The sequence below is a fragment of the Fusarium odoratissimum genome, assembly GCF_000260195.1.
Source record: "Fusarium odoratissimum NRRL 54006 unplaced genomic scaffold supercont1.39, whole genome shotgun sequence".
Classification (NCBI taxonomy): Eukaryota; Fungi; Ascomycota; class Sordariomycetes; order Hypocreales; family Nectriaceae; genus Fusarium; species Fusarium odoratissimum.
In genome coordinates, this window is record NW_022158780.1 from 250184 (window position 1) to 264604 (window position 14421).

A 14421-nucleotide genomic window follows, 5' to 3' on the forward strand; every position below is an offset into this window, starting at 1 on the left:
AATAGCTATTGGTGCCAGCTGTGTTGCAAATCATTATTCATATCGCTATCAAATTGGATGCACCATTGAGCCTTCACTTGAAGCAACCGATCTGTCATAAACGACTTCCAAATTGCCCAAGCCAGGTGGTAAGCTTCATTTTCTGCGGCTTTATTTACTGAGGTCTTGTATCGATTAGGCACCAATTCTTTTTTTGAAACACTGATTGAGTCTAGGTTAAGATATCTATTCTAATGCAATTGACAAACAAAAGCCTCAAAGGGACGAAGATTAACCGTCTTCTGCGACAGATTAACTTCCGGATTGTTTGCAAGCAAAACCTTGCCTGAATGTAAATCGACCGGAGGGGACCAAGGAATCTCTCGGTCTCGGAAATTACAAACAACAACAACCTTCTGCGCTCCATTCGACCGCGCATACGCAAAAACATCATCGTTCTCTTCGTCAAGAAGCTCGAAGTCTCCGTAGACGATGATGTCCTTCAGTTCTTTTCGCAGCGCAAGCGCAGATTTCCAGTGCTCAAACACACTATCTGGCTTGGCGACCTGAGCTGCGGCATTCCACTCCTTATAGTCGTCGTTTACTCGGATCCATGGTGTTGCTGCCGAGAAGCCCGCATTCGTTGAGGAGTCCCACTCACATCTTGTCAGACGGTCTCATGATTCTACAAAGCGTTTGTGCTTACCTGTACTGGGGTTCGCGCATGATCGCGAGATTTGAGTTGGTATTCCTTGCGCGCGATCTCAAGGACTGCCGCATCAGAACCCGTTGTCTGTTTCAACCTGATCACAAGTTAGCCACTTGTCGAACCACCACGGGAAAAGAGAACCCTTACTCCTCCCAGTGGTTTAATGTTTCCAGGTCTCGATGCTCAGTCATCTCCCAGTCCGCCGGCATGTTGGCCATGCCCAGTTCCTGTCCCTGGTATACAAACACTGTACCGCTCTGGAAGCATAGGAACGTGGACAGCATCTTGGCTGACAGCGCTCGGTAGGCGGGCTTATCGGAGGCCCACCTCGATACTGTCCTTGCCTGATCGTGATTCTCGAGGTACAAGGCGTTCCAGCCCTTGTTCTTGTACATGAACGTCTGCCACTTGTTGACAATCTTCTTCAGGTTTTGCATCTCCCATTTATGTGGGGAGAACTTTCCTCCGTCGCCATGATCCATATCCACGCTAGGGGCGTCAGAAATAGCGGCTTTTCAGGGTTGATCTTGACTTACATCTCGAAGTTAAAGATCATGTTGAGCTCACGACGGCTTTCGCCAACACTCTTGATGACTTCCTTGGGATCTTGAACTGCCGGCATTTCGCCAACGGAGAAGGCGTTATACTCTTTGAGGATCTTGCCGATATCCTGAAGGTACTCATGTAGTCGAGGACCGCAGGCGTAATGCTCGTCACCCCACTGGAACTTGGCTCCAGGAATCTTGACGGTGGCGTCGGGGAGGCCGTCTTGCTTGCTGATGAAGTTGATCACGTCCATTCTGCCAAGTTAGTTGTGTGGTTCAAAATATTGGACGCGAGCGACATACCGAAATCCATCGACGCCTTTGTCCAGCCAGAAGCGGATGATATCATGCACGGCGTCGCGCACGGGAGCATGCTCCCAGTTGAGGTCCGGCTGCTCTTTTGCGAAGAGATGGAGATAATACTCATCAAATGCAGAGTCGTATTCCCATGCACTGCCTATGGAGAGTCTCATGTTAGCGACGAGAAAGCCCGAGACTGTTTGATAATACATACCTCCGAAATAGGAGGACCAGTTGTTCGGTGGCTGTCGCTCTCCATTCTCATCGTATCGAGGCTTTCGCCAGATATACCAGTCTCGGTAAGGGCTATCTTTAGATGACTTAGACTCTCGGAACCATTTGTGCTGTGAAAGGTGTTAGCAAGTACTGATTCCACGGTGAGTGTTGTCTAACCTGGTCTGAGGTGTGATTGACCACAAGATCCATCAGTAGCTTCAAACCTCTTGAATGCAGACCCTCTATGAGTCGCTCGACGTCGGCCATGGTCCCGTACTGCGGGTCAATATCACAGTAGTTGGCTACGTCGTAACCCATGTCAACCTGAGGCGATGGGTAAACCGGACATAGCCAAACGATGTCAACACCAAGGTTCTTGAAGTAGTCTAGCTTCTCAATCACACCAGGAATGTCACCAATGCCATCTCCATTTGAGTCCTTGAAGGATGAAGGGTAGATCTGGTAGACAGATGCCTCCTTCCACCAAGCCTCGCTGACGGGGGTAGAGATCTCTTGCGTTGCAGAGGGCATGACTGATGATTGTGCTTGCGTGAATGAAGATGAAGGAGAGTCCATGATGGAATGATAGAGACTATTTGAACATGGATGAAGCAAGCCATGATGGAGGTTCCGCTGTCATCACCGAGAATCTGCCCGCAGAGGAACACATGATGCGTCCAACATGCGCTGTCCCATCTTATTTCTCCCGAGAATCCTCCCTGAAATCCTACCGAGAATTTTTCCGACAGCACAGACCCACTTAATGAGGGCAGCAAATCGAGCCAGTAATCTTGCCGAAATTCTTTCCACCAATTAGCTCAGCCGATGCTCAACCCCAGGTTGAGAACCAGAGAATTCATCGGGTTTTGTGGAGGAAAGCTGGGGAACAGCATCTGACCTCCATGGGGTGATCTTCCATGTTAGTTTATTCTAGACCTTAAAGATTTTCTCATGATCCGAAAGCCGAGGGTCACCAGTCACGTATGGGCTGACAGTTAAGTGACTTGGTCTCTGGCGATGCTTCAACTCAGAAAACACATATATAAGCTCAGCATTGCTCCCAGTAAGTGTCCAAACTCTCCATCAGAATCAACTTCGCTCACAAAGAAAGTCTTGAACAAACAAGCCAGAAGGCGATCATTTTATACTTCAGGCACCAAGACAATCAGCAATCCCGACCCCAAATTACCACCAAATCTCTTTGACCCCTTACATATTCGCCAAGAACACTAAATCGACCGCTACCGGGCGCCATCATGGCTGTCATATCCTCCCAAGATACCAATCCAGGCAATGCTGTCTATAATCGATATAAGAACAACACGAACGAGAACTGGATGCACGATGCTGGCTTGAGAAAGCTCAACATCGGCATTGGGTTCATGTTCGCATCGGCTGCTGCCAACGGGTGTGTTCTTCCTTGCCACTATCAGTTGGAAGATGTACTGAGTCATTGACAGATTCGACGGAAGTCTTATGAATGGACTCTTGACCATCAAACAATGTAAGTTCTTGTGCTTCTCCCCAAACATCGGCTGACATCATTTAGGGCATGACAACATCGGAGACGTCAGCACAAGTATCCTTGGCCTGATCATAGCTGGTATCAGCTTGGGTGGTTTGCCAGCCTTCATCCCAGCTGCATATGTCAGTGATTGGATGGGCCGCCGCTTCACCATCGCCTTGGGCTCTTCCATCATGATCGCAGCAGCTATCATCCAAGCTTCTACGAATGGACCATGGGCATTCCTGGGCACCAAGATCATGCTTGGTATAGGCCTTGGCTTCGCACAAACATCGGCACCACCTTTGACCACCGAGATCGCTCACCCAAGACACCGCGCCAACGTCACCAACATGTTCCAAGCCATCTGGTTCTGGGGCGCCATTCTTTCGGCCGTCGTTACTATTGGAACACTACACATGAGTGGCAGCTGGAGCTGGAGACTTCCCGTCTTGTTCCAGGCGTTCTTTCCAGCCCTTCAACTCATCGGTCTGACTTTTATCCCTGAGTCCCCTAGATGGTTGATCTCCAAGAACAGACGTGACGAAGCTCTCGCAATGCTCGTCAAGTATCACGCCAATGGTGATACTGAGGATGAACTTGTTCTCTTTGAATTCAAGGAGATCTGCACGGTTATCGATCAAGAGCGCGAAGCGGAGAAGAATATCGGATTCATGTCATTCTTTAAGACCAAGGGCAACCGCCACAGACTTTTGATCTGTGTATTGGTCGGCTTCATGATTCAGTGGGCTGGAAACGGTAGATGACCCAACGGAATGACTGAAGTCTGTTTACTGACTCGAGCTAGGCATTGTCTCCTATTACCTTGCACCTATCCTGACGAGCGTCGGAGTCACAGACGCAGTCTCACAAGCTGGTATCAACCTCGGCCTCCAAATTTGGAACGCCATTCTAGCTGCCTTGGGAGCTATGGCTGCCGAACGATATGGTCGTCGACCGCTGTGGCTTCTGTCAACCAGCGGCATGCTGGCCAGCTTCATCGTAGTCACAGCTCTCTCAGCTGTTTTCGCCGAGCACGGCACCAAAGTCGCAGGATATTGCGTGGTTGCGTTCCTCTTTGTTTTCTTTGGCTTCTACGACATTGCCTTTACGCCTTTATCCATCGCTTACCCTGTCGAGATCCTGCCGTTCGACCTGAGGTCCAAGGGACTAAGCATCAACTTGACTGTTGTGTTCGCTGCTGGCTTCTTCAACCGTAGGTTATCTCCACAAACATTGGAATATTGCCGCTAATATTTACTACCAGAATATGTCAACCCCATCGCTCTTGAAGCTATCCAGTGGAAGTTCTACTTCGTCTACATCGCAACACTGGCGGCTATGCTGCCAACTATATGGTTCCTGTTCCCTGAAACAAAGGGCAGAACTTTGGAGGAAATTGCGGTTGTCTTTGATGGCATTGCTGCGGACCCTGTTCACTCAGAAACGTCCAGGGGAGTTCTGCGCAAATCAGTTGAGGCCGAAAGCATGACGGCTGGAGCAGAACATGTCTGAGGCGTCTAATGGAGACATAATTTGGAGGGTAGCTTGCAAGGGACTACGCCAAAAGTTTGAAGCTTTGTATGAAAAGCATTGTGAATTGTTGTGCGTTTGGATATATTCATAATTCAGAATAGTTGAGATACAGGCAGTACCGGAATCAAAGGATTTCTTATGCTTTACACTTAAAAGCTTATTGACGACTCATCACACGTTAATAACTACTAGTTGTGAACTATGGCCGTTGACGTAGCATTCTAGTCTACTAGATTCATCTCTTCAGATTGTAGATCACCATCCGGAACATCCGTGATCTGCAACAGCCTTCCTGGCCCTGCTTGGCCCAATGCACATGCCATCATCTTCTCTCGCAACAGGGTTAGAAGCGCAGGGTTGGCTGTCGTTCGCAGCGAGGCGATCAAGCTGCTCAGGGCGCAAAGAATATCTCGGGGACCAACATGAGCCGAATCTACATCTGCAAGGTCAGGGGCGCAGATGATGACGTCTGCCACTGAATTTGCGACTTCAAACAATTTCGACATCTGTTCTGGATCAGCATTTTGGCGAGAGTAAGATGCGATGGATTCTTACCATTCCAGGGCCATGGGTCTCGAGAGCGCAGGAGGATAGAGTGGTCAGTTTCGCCAGTAAATCTCTCGCCACAGACGTGGGAAACGAGACACTTAGACCTTGGTCGTTTGGGTCAGTATTTGCGTCAACATATGGGATGGCCGCTTTCCATAGCACGACGCGCAGCCAAGAGTCAGTTACAACGATGTCAGCTCGCTGAATCTCATTGTCGCAAAGAGGAAGAGGATACCGTGCCCTCAACTGTGAGCTAATGGCACCCAAGAAGCCAACCTGGTTGGATCTGACATCTGGAGGGCAGGCGTCGTCAAAAGCTTGAAACAGTCTGCATAAACTGCAGAATGCTGAACCAAGCCCCGCGTCCTGTTGTGGATGGAGCTCCGGGAGCGTCGGACTGAGCTTAAACGTAGGAGGTAGATCGTGTTGAAGGGAGTGAGCCCTGGAGGCGTGTTAACGAGTTTCGAGAGAGCGAGAGAGAGAGAGAGAGAGAGAGACTCAGGACTCACCTATCCGTGATGAACAAGATCCACGCGATGCGAAGATGATACTGGATCGTATCATGGTCCAAATCAGTATAGAACAAGTCTTGATGAAGTCCAAGAATATGTGCATATGCGATGGCTTCTCGAAGAAGCAGTGTAGACTTTGTGATTCGTCCCGTGTTGGAGTAGAAGACATGGAGGAAGAAACATGTCAACAGGCCGTCGATGATTTGATGCTTCGAGTAATCGAGCATCAGACGAGATTGTTCAGCTTCGTATGCCATTTTATACGTTGAAGGGCCCGCATCATCATTCGAAAGGCGAAGCTGGGCTCGTGTTGCTGAGCATATTGATGCGGCAAGGGCATATGCAATCTTGTTATCGGGGTTGCGGAGACGGGTGAGAAGTACTTCATGGTCTATGACGGGCCATACAACATATAAGCAGTCGTGATATATGTTCAAATAGTAGCTGAAGGATGACCTCGATATCCGAGCATCATAGCTAACAATCGTCATATCCTGCGCGCCTTGGGGACTCTGGGAGCCGCCACTTGGCGAACTATTTGGTGATCCATTGTGCCGCGTTGATGAAGGAGCTTCAGCCAAGTCTTGGGCCCGAATTTCACCATCAATATCGGTTCTTGTATGCTTTGCAGATCTCTGAGCCTGCAGGATCGCCTCCTTGGTACGCTTTCTGGGCCCTTTCGGTCCCGACTTCTTGCGCTTCCTATCGTATGAGCAGGATAAAGACGTCGCCTTGCATTGCTTGCACGGCGTGTCTCCACTACATTTTATTTTTCTGATGGAACAAGGGTCGCAGGCGAAGCCCATTCTGATAAGTAAGTTGCAAGAGGTTGAGCGGGTTAAATAGAGTTCTTCCTGTCGTGATCAGACTTGAGCCAAGAGTCGCGACGACCCCCACTTTGAGTGACCAATGAGCCTAGACACTCATCCAACCAATCATTCTATCAATATCCATGGTTACTCAACCGAAACTCACCATCCTCACTTTATCTCTCTACCCTGAACCGAAGAATGCGTGCTGACCAAGGAATGGATCTGGAACGCTTGAAAATTTCATGGGCCTCGGCAACACTCGTTTCAATTTTACTTCTATAGCCTTTTCACTGCAAGTTCGATCTACATGTACCCAAGCCATGGCCTCCCTTTTAGAAGCCAATCCGCTTCGACTAGTTTTCATCCTCAAGACACCAAGTCTAACAATCAACTAAAGAGTGTGTCCAGCCATCACAAATCGTGGGTAAATACCCAATTCATCCACAAGTCTTACTCCTAGTGGCATGAAATGCCAAGCCTATAGTCCACGCGCACTCATCATGGGGAGGAAGTACAATGATACCCACCAAGCTGCCACCAGGCGAAAGCTTGTTTGATCCTGCTCACGAGAGCGGCAGATGAGCATATGAGCTGAGACTATAGCTCCATTCAAGATGGGTACGGCACAGCCGACAACCCCAAGTCCCCAGTAAAGTGGACAGACCAATGACCAGATCATAACAGCTACAGCTGTGATCCAGCGTGTTGGTGCATCGCCAAGAATAAGAGGAAAGGTCTGGCGGTCGATCAACTTGTCACCCTCCTGATCACGCAAGTCTTGAACCTGGATGGTAGTGAAGACAAGGGATGCGCACATGAGGAACCAGCCCAAACCCTTGTTAGTGAACTCGAAGTTCTCATGAGAATTGGCTTGGATGGCGGTGACAGCCACCCGAAGGGTTGCTACACGGTTGGTAGTGATACCGCAGGCGTTCATTAGGGCGCGCTGCCACCAGCTCTTGTCACCCCAAGCACGCTCATTGTACAGCCAGGTGCAGAAGAGGTAAAAGGCAGTTTCCTGCCAAGCCCCCAGAGTAGTATAGCACAGAGCAAGGAGGGAGACAATTGAGACTAGCTGCCATTTGTGTGTCAGCTCAGGGGAGATGCGGCCAGCCGGAATGGGCCGCCACGGCTTGTTGACGCCATCCTCAATGACGGATTGCGGCTGACGCTGATTTCCGAGATTGAAGCAGAGGGTCAAGTGCCAAGTGAAGTAGAGAGCAACGAGAATGCCCTTGCCCATATCATTCCATTCAATGTCGGCATTGCTGATGGTACCAGGACCAGCTAGGATCCCTGCGATGGCGAACGTGGTATTGATGCCGGTAGAAGTGGGCATATCACTTTTGGTGAAGAGGCATAATGTGACAAAATGGTAAGCGAGCTTCTTCATGCGGCTTGACCTTTCTGTCTCTGCATTGTATGCTACCTCAAGTCAGTCACATGTTGTAGTGGGTGCTGTTGGTTCAGGGGTCGTTACCAGACTGATGGGTCGCTTGCTTCTCCTGCATGCATTGCAATGAACTCTGTCGCATTGAAATGGGCTCATTATAGCGCTTGGTAACGGTGACAGATCTGCTAGTCATTTTGAAGACGATAAGGGAGAAGATCGTTACAGAGAATAAGAGTAGATTTGTTAAGAACTGAGATGAGATGAAAGCGGTGCGATCTAAGGCAGTGACAGTTAAGTGAGAACCTTCGACTACTTATTCAATGGCTTCAACCGTATTTTCGTCATAGCTACGCCCGCCACCGCTCCAAGGTTTAGTAGAGAACGCGTACAAGCCCTGAAAAATTCAAATTCACCGAAGCTACGAGTTTCAGGCAGCAAACTAATAATGATCGGCCAAGTGACTTTTGGTACGAGAACTGTGATGAAGTGTTAAGCTAGGCAAGGATGGAGGTGAGGGCCACCCGGCAAAGCTTACCCACCTGGTCGATGTCACATCTGCCGGATTAGCCTGACCCAAGCTTTTTTGAGGCTGTGGGTTCCGGGGTCCAGCACGTTGGAGCCAGGTAGTAGTAAGAAGGGGGGATCTGCAATATGGAATTGCATCACGAAGGATGGGATGAATCATACTGGCTAAGGACACCAAAGGCGGTGAGAAGTAACGTCGTATTAGAAGGCTGTAGAAACTTGGAAGAAGACGTTTAACCGTCTTTTATCCTTGCTTTCATGAGGTTGCCGTTGATGTACAAGAGAAGGACAGTCTGAAAAGAGGCAGTGCCGGCACGTAGTCCTGAGAGTTTCCCTTAATCAACGGTATCTTATGATAGACTTTCTCAAATTTAGTGTTGGGACTCGGCACTTGGTTCTTCGTAGGAAACTGAATTGAGATGAAAATATCAATTGTTTGATTTGCAATGCTGTCATAGAAGCCGTGAAGCAACAGATGGAAGCAGCGGCGTATTATCTAATATTCTACCTGATGATGTAACTCTATTCAATCCTAGTTTACGTGACCTGAGAATTTCTATGAATCCCAGATTGGACCAAAAGCTGGTACTCCCAAAGCCTGCAAGTCTAGGACCAAGTCGATCGTCAGTTTTGGATTAGAGATTACTACTACAGCCTCGCTTTCTGTCTTCTTGTACAGGTCCAGGACTGTAGGAAGTGTATTGGGTCGACCCATAGTTGAAGTGTTGTGAATATGTGCATTATCCCCCATTCCCAGGATAATAGAAGCAATATTTGGACCGTAGGTCTCTAGTGGGTCTCGAGTTGACCAGAATAGAGTTATCCGTGTTTGCTGTGCAAGAATGACTGGAAGGCATGGTGCGATTCCAGAACCAGTAGCTACCAGAACAATACTGTTGAACATCGGGGCGATACGCAAGACACCGCAAGTTGGTGTACGGCGGACCCAAACCTCACGAGGCGGTTCGGTGACGACCTTCTTCGTCCAGTCCCCTGCATTTGAAATAACTACTGAGAAACCATTTTCCTTTGGGTTGTTGACAGTTGCAAAGGCGTGCCATTCCAGCAAAGGTCGAGATGAGAGTCGAATGGTTGTTCCAGGTTGAGGATTGGTATAGTCGAAGTACATCCGAAGAGCGTGTGAAGATAGTCGCTCAGAGACAACTTGAACTTTTCGACAGTTCAGCCAAGTTGATATGACACAACAGGTCGAGACAAAGACGAGCCAAACTGGTGCACTGGAGAAAACGGCCGCGGCGGGTGAATCACCCGGCTTGGTATTGATTGTTGCATCGAGAACCGTAAGGCACCAGAGAAGAGCGAGAGAAGACCAGCCAGCCAGTCGGTGAACAACTTCAAAAGCATTGTGGATCTTCGCTCGTACTGAGGGGTAAGACATGACCAGCATTGCAATGAGAAGGCAGTCCAGCATGTAGATGATAACAATATAAACACACATGGCGGCATCTCGGTCCTTGGTGTTATTGAAAAAGCTGGTTTTCTCGATGGACATCATGATAAACCAGAAGGTAGCTGCCACTCCACAGCCGCTATGCAGACCTCCAAGATGGTAGATCTTGCCCATCCGTGACCTTAGCCAGAGTGGTGATGTTTTTGGAAACGCTGTGAAGACATAGTATAGGCCGTTGACGACATGCTCTTCTCGAATAACAATACTGACAGCGAGATTTATTGCCGTTGCGAGGCCGCAGGTGTTTGGGTTTGCGTGGCCATCAAGGAACCATAGCCATAAGAAGATAATAACGCCAATAAGGTTGAGGGTAAAAACGAGCGTGAACAGAATTCGGTATTCTGAGGAAATAAATCTCAGGAAGCGAGTGAGTGACAGACCAGCAGACCTTTCAAAGGTCTTCTTCTCGGAAGCAACCATGGCAATAACTTGGGGTCGGAAATGAATGAAAGTTCAAGGGCATATGGAAAGCAAAATGCAAGTCCAATTAAGATGACACACTGGTATGCTGTCAAATGCAGCCTTATCAGAGTCATATACCGGCTGTGAATGGGACTCTCGGAGTATCGGACGATTTACTCGAGGAGCCCGAGTGATTAGCCATCAGCCCACCAGCACGTAATAGTGTATGATTCTCCTATGTGCAAACTCTCCAAGCACAACCGAGATAGTGCTGTGCATTATCAGCCCGTTCACCTGAGCTGGGAGATCAGCCCAGGAACGGAAGAAACTGCCTGACTGTTGACGCCAGTCTAGCACGTGGGTTGAGGAGATCCCCGCTGCCAGAGTTCTCCGGGAGACCGGGACAGTCCCCCCTGCGGCGTAAGAAACGTGGAAGATTTGGATCTTCTTTGACATACGAAGGCACAGGGAAGGAATCCATTCGGAAATATGGATGGCTTGGGATATGGGGCTCTACTGAAAGATATCGTTACATTAGTTGAGCTGCACTGATACGGACATTGCCTAGATTGCTGAAGGTAGTGAATCCCATAATAAGATAACTAGTCCTCCAAATGAAACAGGCCCTGGTTAGTGAAAAGCCGTATTGGGGCATGGAACCTTGCGATGGATGGCTGGCGGATTGAAACATGGGGGTTTTGCGAGCTGTGCATAGAACAAAACATGGGAACATGGATACCGTATAGATTATGCCCCAGAATTTGTTTACCCTACTCACTGCCATGTTTCCTGGTATTAGTAGAGTCATTGAGTCAATTCAAGTCACACAATTGTACTCCTAATGGTGATGACTTGCCAGCAGAAGTCCATCAGACCATCAGACACTAGGCGACTGTGGACCTGAACATAGGACAAGTGCTACACGCAGTGAAAAAAATATGAATAACTATTGTTACATAGCGTATGCAGACCAAAGAGACAGGATGAATAGTGCACACTTGCAAACGCGGATAGGAGACACTGACTAACGGAGTAGTATTGGTCGCGGGGGGACGTTGGATTAGGCGAATCCGAGGTTGCATCAGAGCAAACCAGGTACTTACGGTAGTATTATCAAGCACTGTGAGCCCAGGTTACCCAACTCCTGGAAACATTGACACTGAATAAATTAAAGAAACGAATCGAGCCCCTAAAACACGTCAGTCTAATCCCCGTAAGTCCAAATATCTGGTAGACTGGATCCAGGAGGTTAAAACAATCTTGACCCGCTTTTCTCAATGAAAACGATGAACTGACTTTGACTTTCGTAGTGCCTCTCTCGCTGGATCCTGGCTAGCCATTTTCGGTCTCGCCGTTGAGGGAGCATCCAAGATAATGCCTGTCTAGGAATGCAACATTGAGATTGGGTTTTGATTCTAAACGGCCCGCAAGGATGGAAGACTCTCAACGGTCCCCGGGCATTAGTGGCTCATTCTATGCCGATCACTGTGGGCTTAAGGACCGGGCCTTGGTGAGACATCATTGACAGGGTATTAATCCCAGGGGTTCAATACAGGACAGGGTTAGGGGATGGCATCGAAACTGTGAGAAACCGCAGATCAGCAGGAATAAGAGCAGAATATCCATGTGCCTTTGATTGACAAAAGACTTCTCACAGTGAGTCCTTTCTATGCCAAGAGGATTATACGGCACTGTCAAGGGCTGTGGGCAGTATAATAGAGATCCTGTCACTCACGACTTGTGAATGACACGTGGCAGTAGGAAAGGATCTACTCCAAGGTACAGTATTTGAAGTTAAATCCCGGTAAAGTTACTCGAAAGTCGCGTGGGAAGTAATTTTGTTATACGAATGAACGTGCCTATCTAAATGTGAACCCAAATACCGCACCGAGCTGGCACAATGAAGTTAATGTAATAAAACAACATCGAAAGTGTAAAATACTATCTGAACGCTTCAAAAAGCCGCACGGGCGTCTACGCCATCGAATGAACGTTGGTGGAGCTCACATTAGTGGCAGGATCCGGCCCCTTGCCAATGAGGCTCCGCTCATCAAGCTCATAGTACTCCTTGTTATCTGTTTTGGAGCGAGCTCCACGGCTGCCACCCCAGCTTCCGGCACTCTTGTCCAGTGTGGAGTCCTTGTTTGTGCTGGAGAAGCTCATCTTGGAGGCAATGGTAGCCATGGCGTTGGGCCAGAGATGCTTGAAGAGGTGGCGGATGGCTGGGAGGCTTGCGCATACCATGCCGAGTTCCGTTTCCCAGATAGACCAGATAGTGACTTCGACATATTCCCCTGACATTTGTGTTAGCGTGTTTGCGCTGAATCTCGATCCTGGTCACTTACAGGTTGGGTTAGTCGTCTTTCCCAAAGTGATCAGGAATGGTAGACGGATGATACTAAACACCGTGACACTGTGGACTGTTAGCTTGCGTTCAATAATTCGGGGTCATAGAAACCTACACAATGCCTAGACTGAACATAACGAAGAGCTGAATCTTCTGTCGGCCCTTGACCTGCAGCTTCCAAAGGTGATTGATCGGCAAGACCAGGATGACGATATCGCAAGCCATGTTGATTCCACCAAAAGCATAAGTCTGTGAGTTGAGGTCGTTGCAGTGGCCTTTGTGCTCGCCATCCCAATTTGTCCAATTGAAAGAAGCTGGAAGACATTGGAGCGCAGTGGTGATCATCGTAGCAGCACCACACAAGCAGACAAAGATGCCGATCGACACAGTCAACTTCTTGAACTCGGAAGTAGTGAAAATACCACGGAGAAAAAAAAGAATCGAGATCTTTGTGCTATACAAGTGAACACTGTACATGATCTGATCTATCCAGAAGAGCTTTAGCAGTTCGTACAGGCGCTCGAACGGAGTGATGTCCCAGATGTTAAGCCCGAAGCCAAGATCTGCAAGTCTGCACGCGAGCCAGATGTAAGGCACTGTAGCAAACTATACCACTTTGTTAGCAAAAGTAACCGGGGATTGGGCTGGAACATACTCCTGCAATGAGAATCGCATAGTCATCAGGCCCAAGCTTTCCAAAGATCTTTAATTTGGAGTATATTCTCAAGATCACACAAATCTCGGCGAGGATACACGCAACAAGTGCGTTGAGTCTGAACTTCATCTGCTGACTCTTGACAGGAACACCGCAGGCCAGGTTCTGAACTCTCATTAATGCTACAGAAAGGGATTGGTCAGTGCTCATTCATTGCTATCATGATAGGTATCCTACTCAGAGAGTCCTTGACCGTGCAGTTCTTCAATACGCAAGCCTGCGTCAAGCCTGCAAATGTCTGGTCGGTACAGAGACATGTTGTGTTTGTCATTGAACATGGTGACTGTGGTATCGCTTGCTGGACACATTGTATCTGGTCTAGCTGTTAGTCAAAGCCGGATAGTGGGTGATAGGCTGTCACTGACATCGCAGTCAGGGAGCTGAGCAGCTAGCTCAGTAAAGCTGGCCGCATTAACGAGCCCGACCAGGGCCGCTACGAAGAAAGAAAACGACAGGAGACGCATGGCTGTAGAGTCTGTGTTGAACGGAATCACAGTGTAGTATCAGAGCCAGCTCAGAAATCAACGTAAAAAGACATAAACAACAATAGGTAAGACGTCTTTTATGTCTCTATCTATATCTTACTACACTGGAATATTACGACGGCCAAGCCCCTGAAGATTTTCAACTACCGATAATACTAGTAAAACCCCAATATCTGGTGTCGAGGGGTCGAGTGGATCACTTGAATTGCCACTGAAAAGCTTCGCCGTTGAATGTTGCATCCCGGCAAATATTCCAATTCTTTTGTTATTCAAAAGTTCATAACAACCAACATACATAACCACAGAGTGTTACGCAGCTCACTCTGGAAGATGTCAACCCTTCCGAAAAACGAGAAATGAGAGGCTAACAGGCGTTTGAAACCTCCGGCATAGACGACCCAATATCCCGACACTATGGTAC

The 14421-nt window shown here is 48.4% G+C and overlaps 5 protein-coding genes across 10 annotated transcripts; 1 reads left to right on the forward strand and 4 right to left on the reverse strand.

Moving 5' to 3' along the window:
* Positions 1–105: 105 nt before the first annotated feature.
* Positions 106–2435, reverse strand: FOIG_14275 (trehalose-6-phosphate hydrolase; the record flags this gene model as incomplete). Of its 3 annotated transcripts, XM_031215497.1 has the most annotated exons (7): positions 106–635; positions 686–782; positions 836–1177; positions 1225–1488; positions 1537–1690; positions 1748–1877; positions 1927–2435. In XM_031215497.1, 7 exons carry the CDS (start codon positions 2323–2325, stop codon positions 231–233), a joined length of 1791 nt encoding a protein of 596 aa, XP_031054891.1. In that variant the 3' UTR covers positions 106–230. The 3 variants fall into 3 exon arrangements, with proteins under 3 accessions (XP_031054891.1, XP_031054892.1, XP_031054890.1); XM_031215498.1 differs by having other exon boundaries at positions 686–1177; XM_031215496.1 differs by having other exon boundaries at positions 193–635; positions 1537–1877; positions 1927–2325.
* On the forward strand, positions 1985–5275 carry FOIG_14276 (uncharacterized protein). 4 transcript variants are annotated; one of them, XM_031215499.1, is made up of 6 exons: positions 1985–2812; positions 2861–3157; positions 3210–3253; positions 3299–4012; positions 4062–4469; positions 4521–5275. In XM_031215499.1, exons 2-6 carry the CDS (start codon positions 3006–3008, stop codon positions 4766–4768), a joined length of 1566 nt encoding a protein of 521 aa, XP_031054893.1. In that variant the 5' UTR covers positions 1985–2812; positions 2861–3005; the 3' UTR covers positions 4769–5275. The 4 variants fall into 4 exon arrangements, with proteins under 4 accessions (XP_031054893.1, XP_031054895.1, XP_031054894.1 ...); XM_031215501.1 differs by having other exon boundaries at positions 2861–3253; XM_031215500.1 differs by lacking the exon at positions 1985–2812 and having other exon boundaries at positions 2836–3157; positions 4521–5007.
* On the reverse strand, positions 5011–8248 carry FOIG_14277 (uncharacterized protein; the record flags this gene model as incomplete). Its single annotated transcript, XM_031215503.1, has 5 exons — positions 5011–5295; positions 5345–5780; positions 5848–6552; positions 7190–8087; positions 8143–8248. 5 exons carry the CDS (start codon positions 8246–8248, stop codon positions 5011–5013), a joined length of 2430 nt encoding a protein of 809 aa, XP_031054897.1.
* An 888-nt stretch (positions 8249–9136) lies between these two features.
* FOIG_14278 (uncharacterized protein) lies at positions 9137–10471 on the reverse strand (the record flags this gene model as incomplete). Its single annotated transcript, XM_031215504.1, has 1 exon — positions 9137–10471. One exon carries the CDS (start codon positions 10469–10471, stop codon positions 9137–9139), a length of 1335 nt encoding a protein of 444 aa, XP_031054898.1.
* A 1956-nt stretch (positions 10472–12427) lies between these two features.
* FOIG_14279 (uncharacterized protein) lies at positions 12428–13979 on the reverse strand (the record flags this gene model as incomplete). The annotated part of the gene is made up of 6 exons (XM_031215505.1): positions 12428–12747; positions 12799–12866; positions 12916–13406; positions 13456–13637; positions 13693–13828; positions 13881–13979. 6 exons carry the CDS (start codon positions 13977–13979, stop codon positions 12428–12430), a joined length of 1296 nt encoding a protein of 431 aa, XP_031054899.1.
* Between the last annotated feature and the right edge of the window lie 442 nt (positions 13980–14421).

Coding starts and splice junctions, on each gene's coding strand:
- FOIG_14276 (XM_031215499.1), top strand. CDS start 3,006: ATGGCTGTCATATCCTCCCAAGATACCAATCCAGGCAATGCTGTCTAT. Junction 3,158..3,209: donor GCATCGGCTGCTGCCAACGG/GTGTGTTCTTCC, acceptor AGTCATTGACAG/ATTCGACGGAAGTCTTATGA. Junction 4,470..4,520: donor CGCTGCTGGCTTCTTCAACC/GTAGGTTATCTC, acceptor ATTTACTACCAG/AATATGTCAACCCCATCGCT.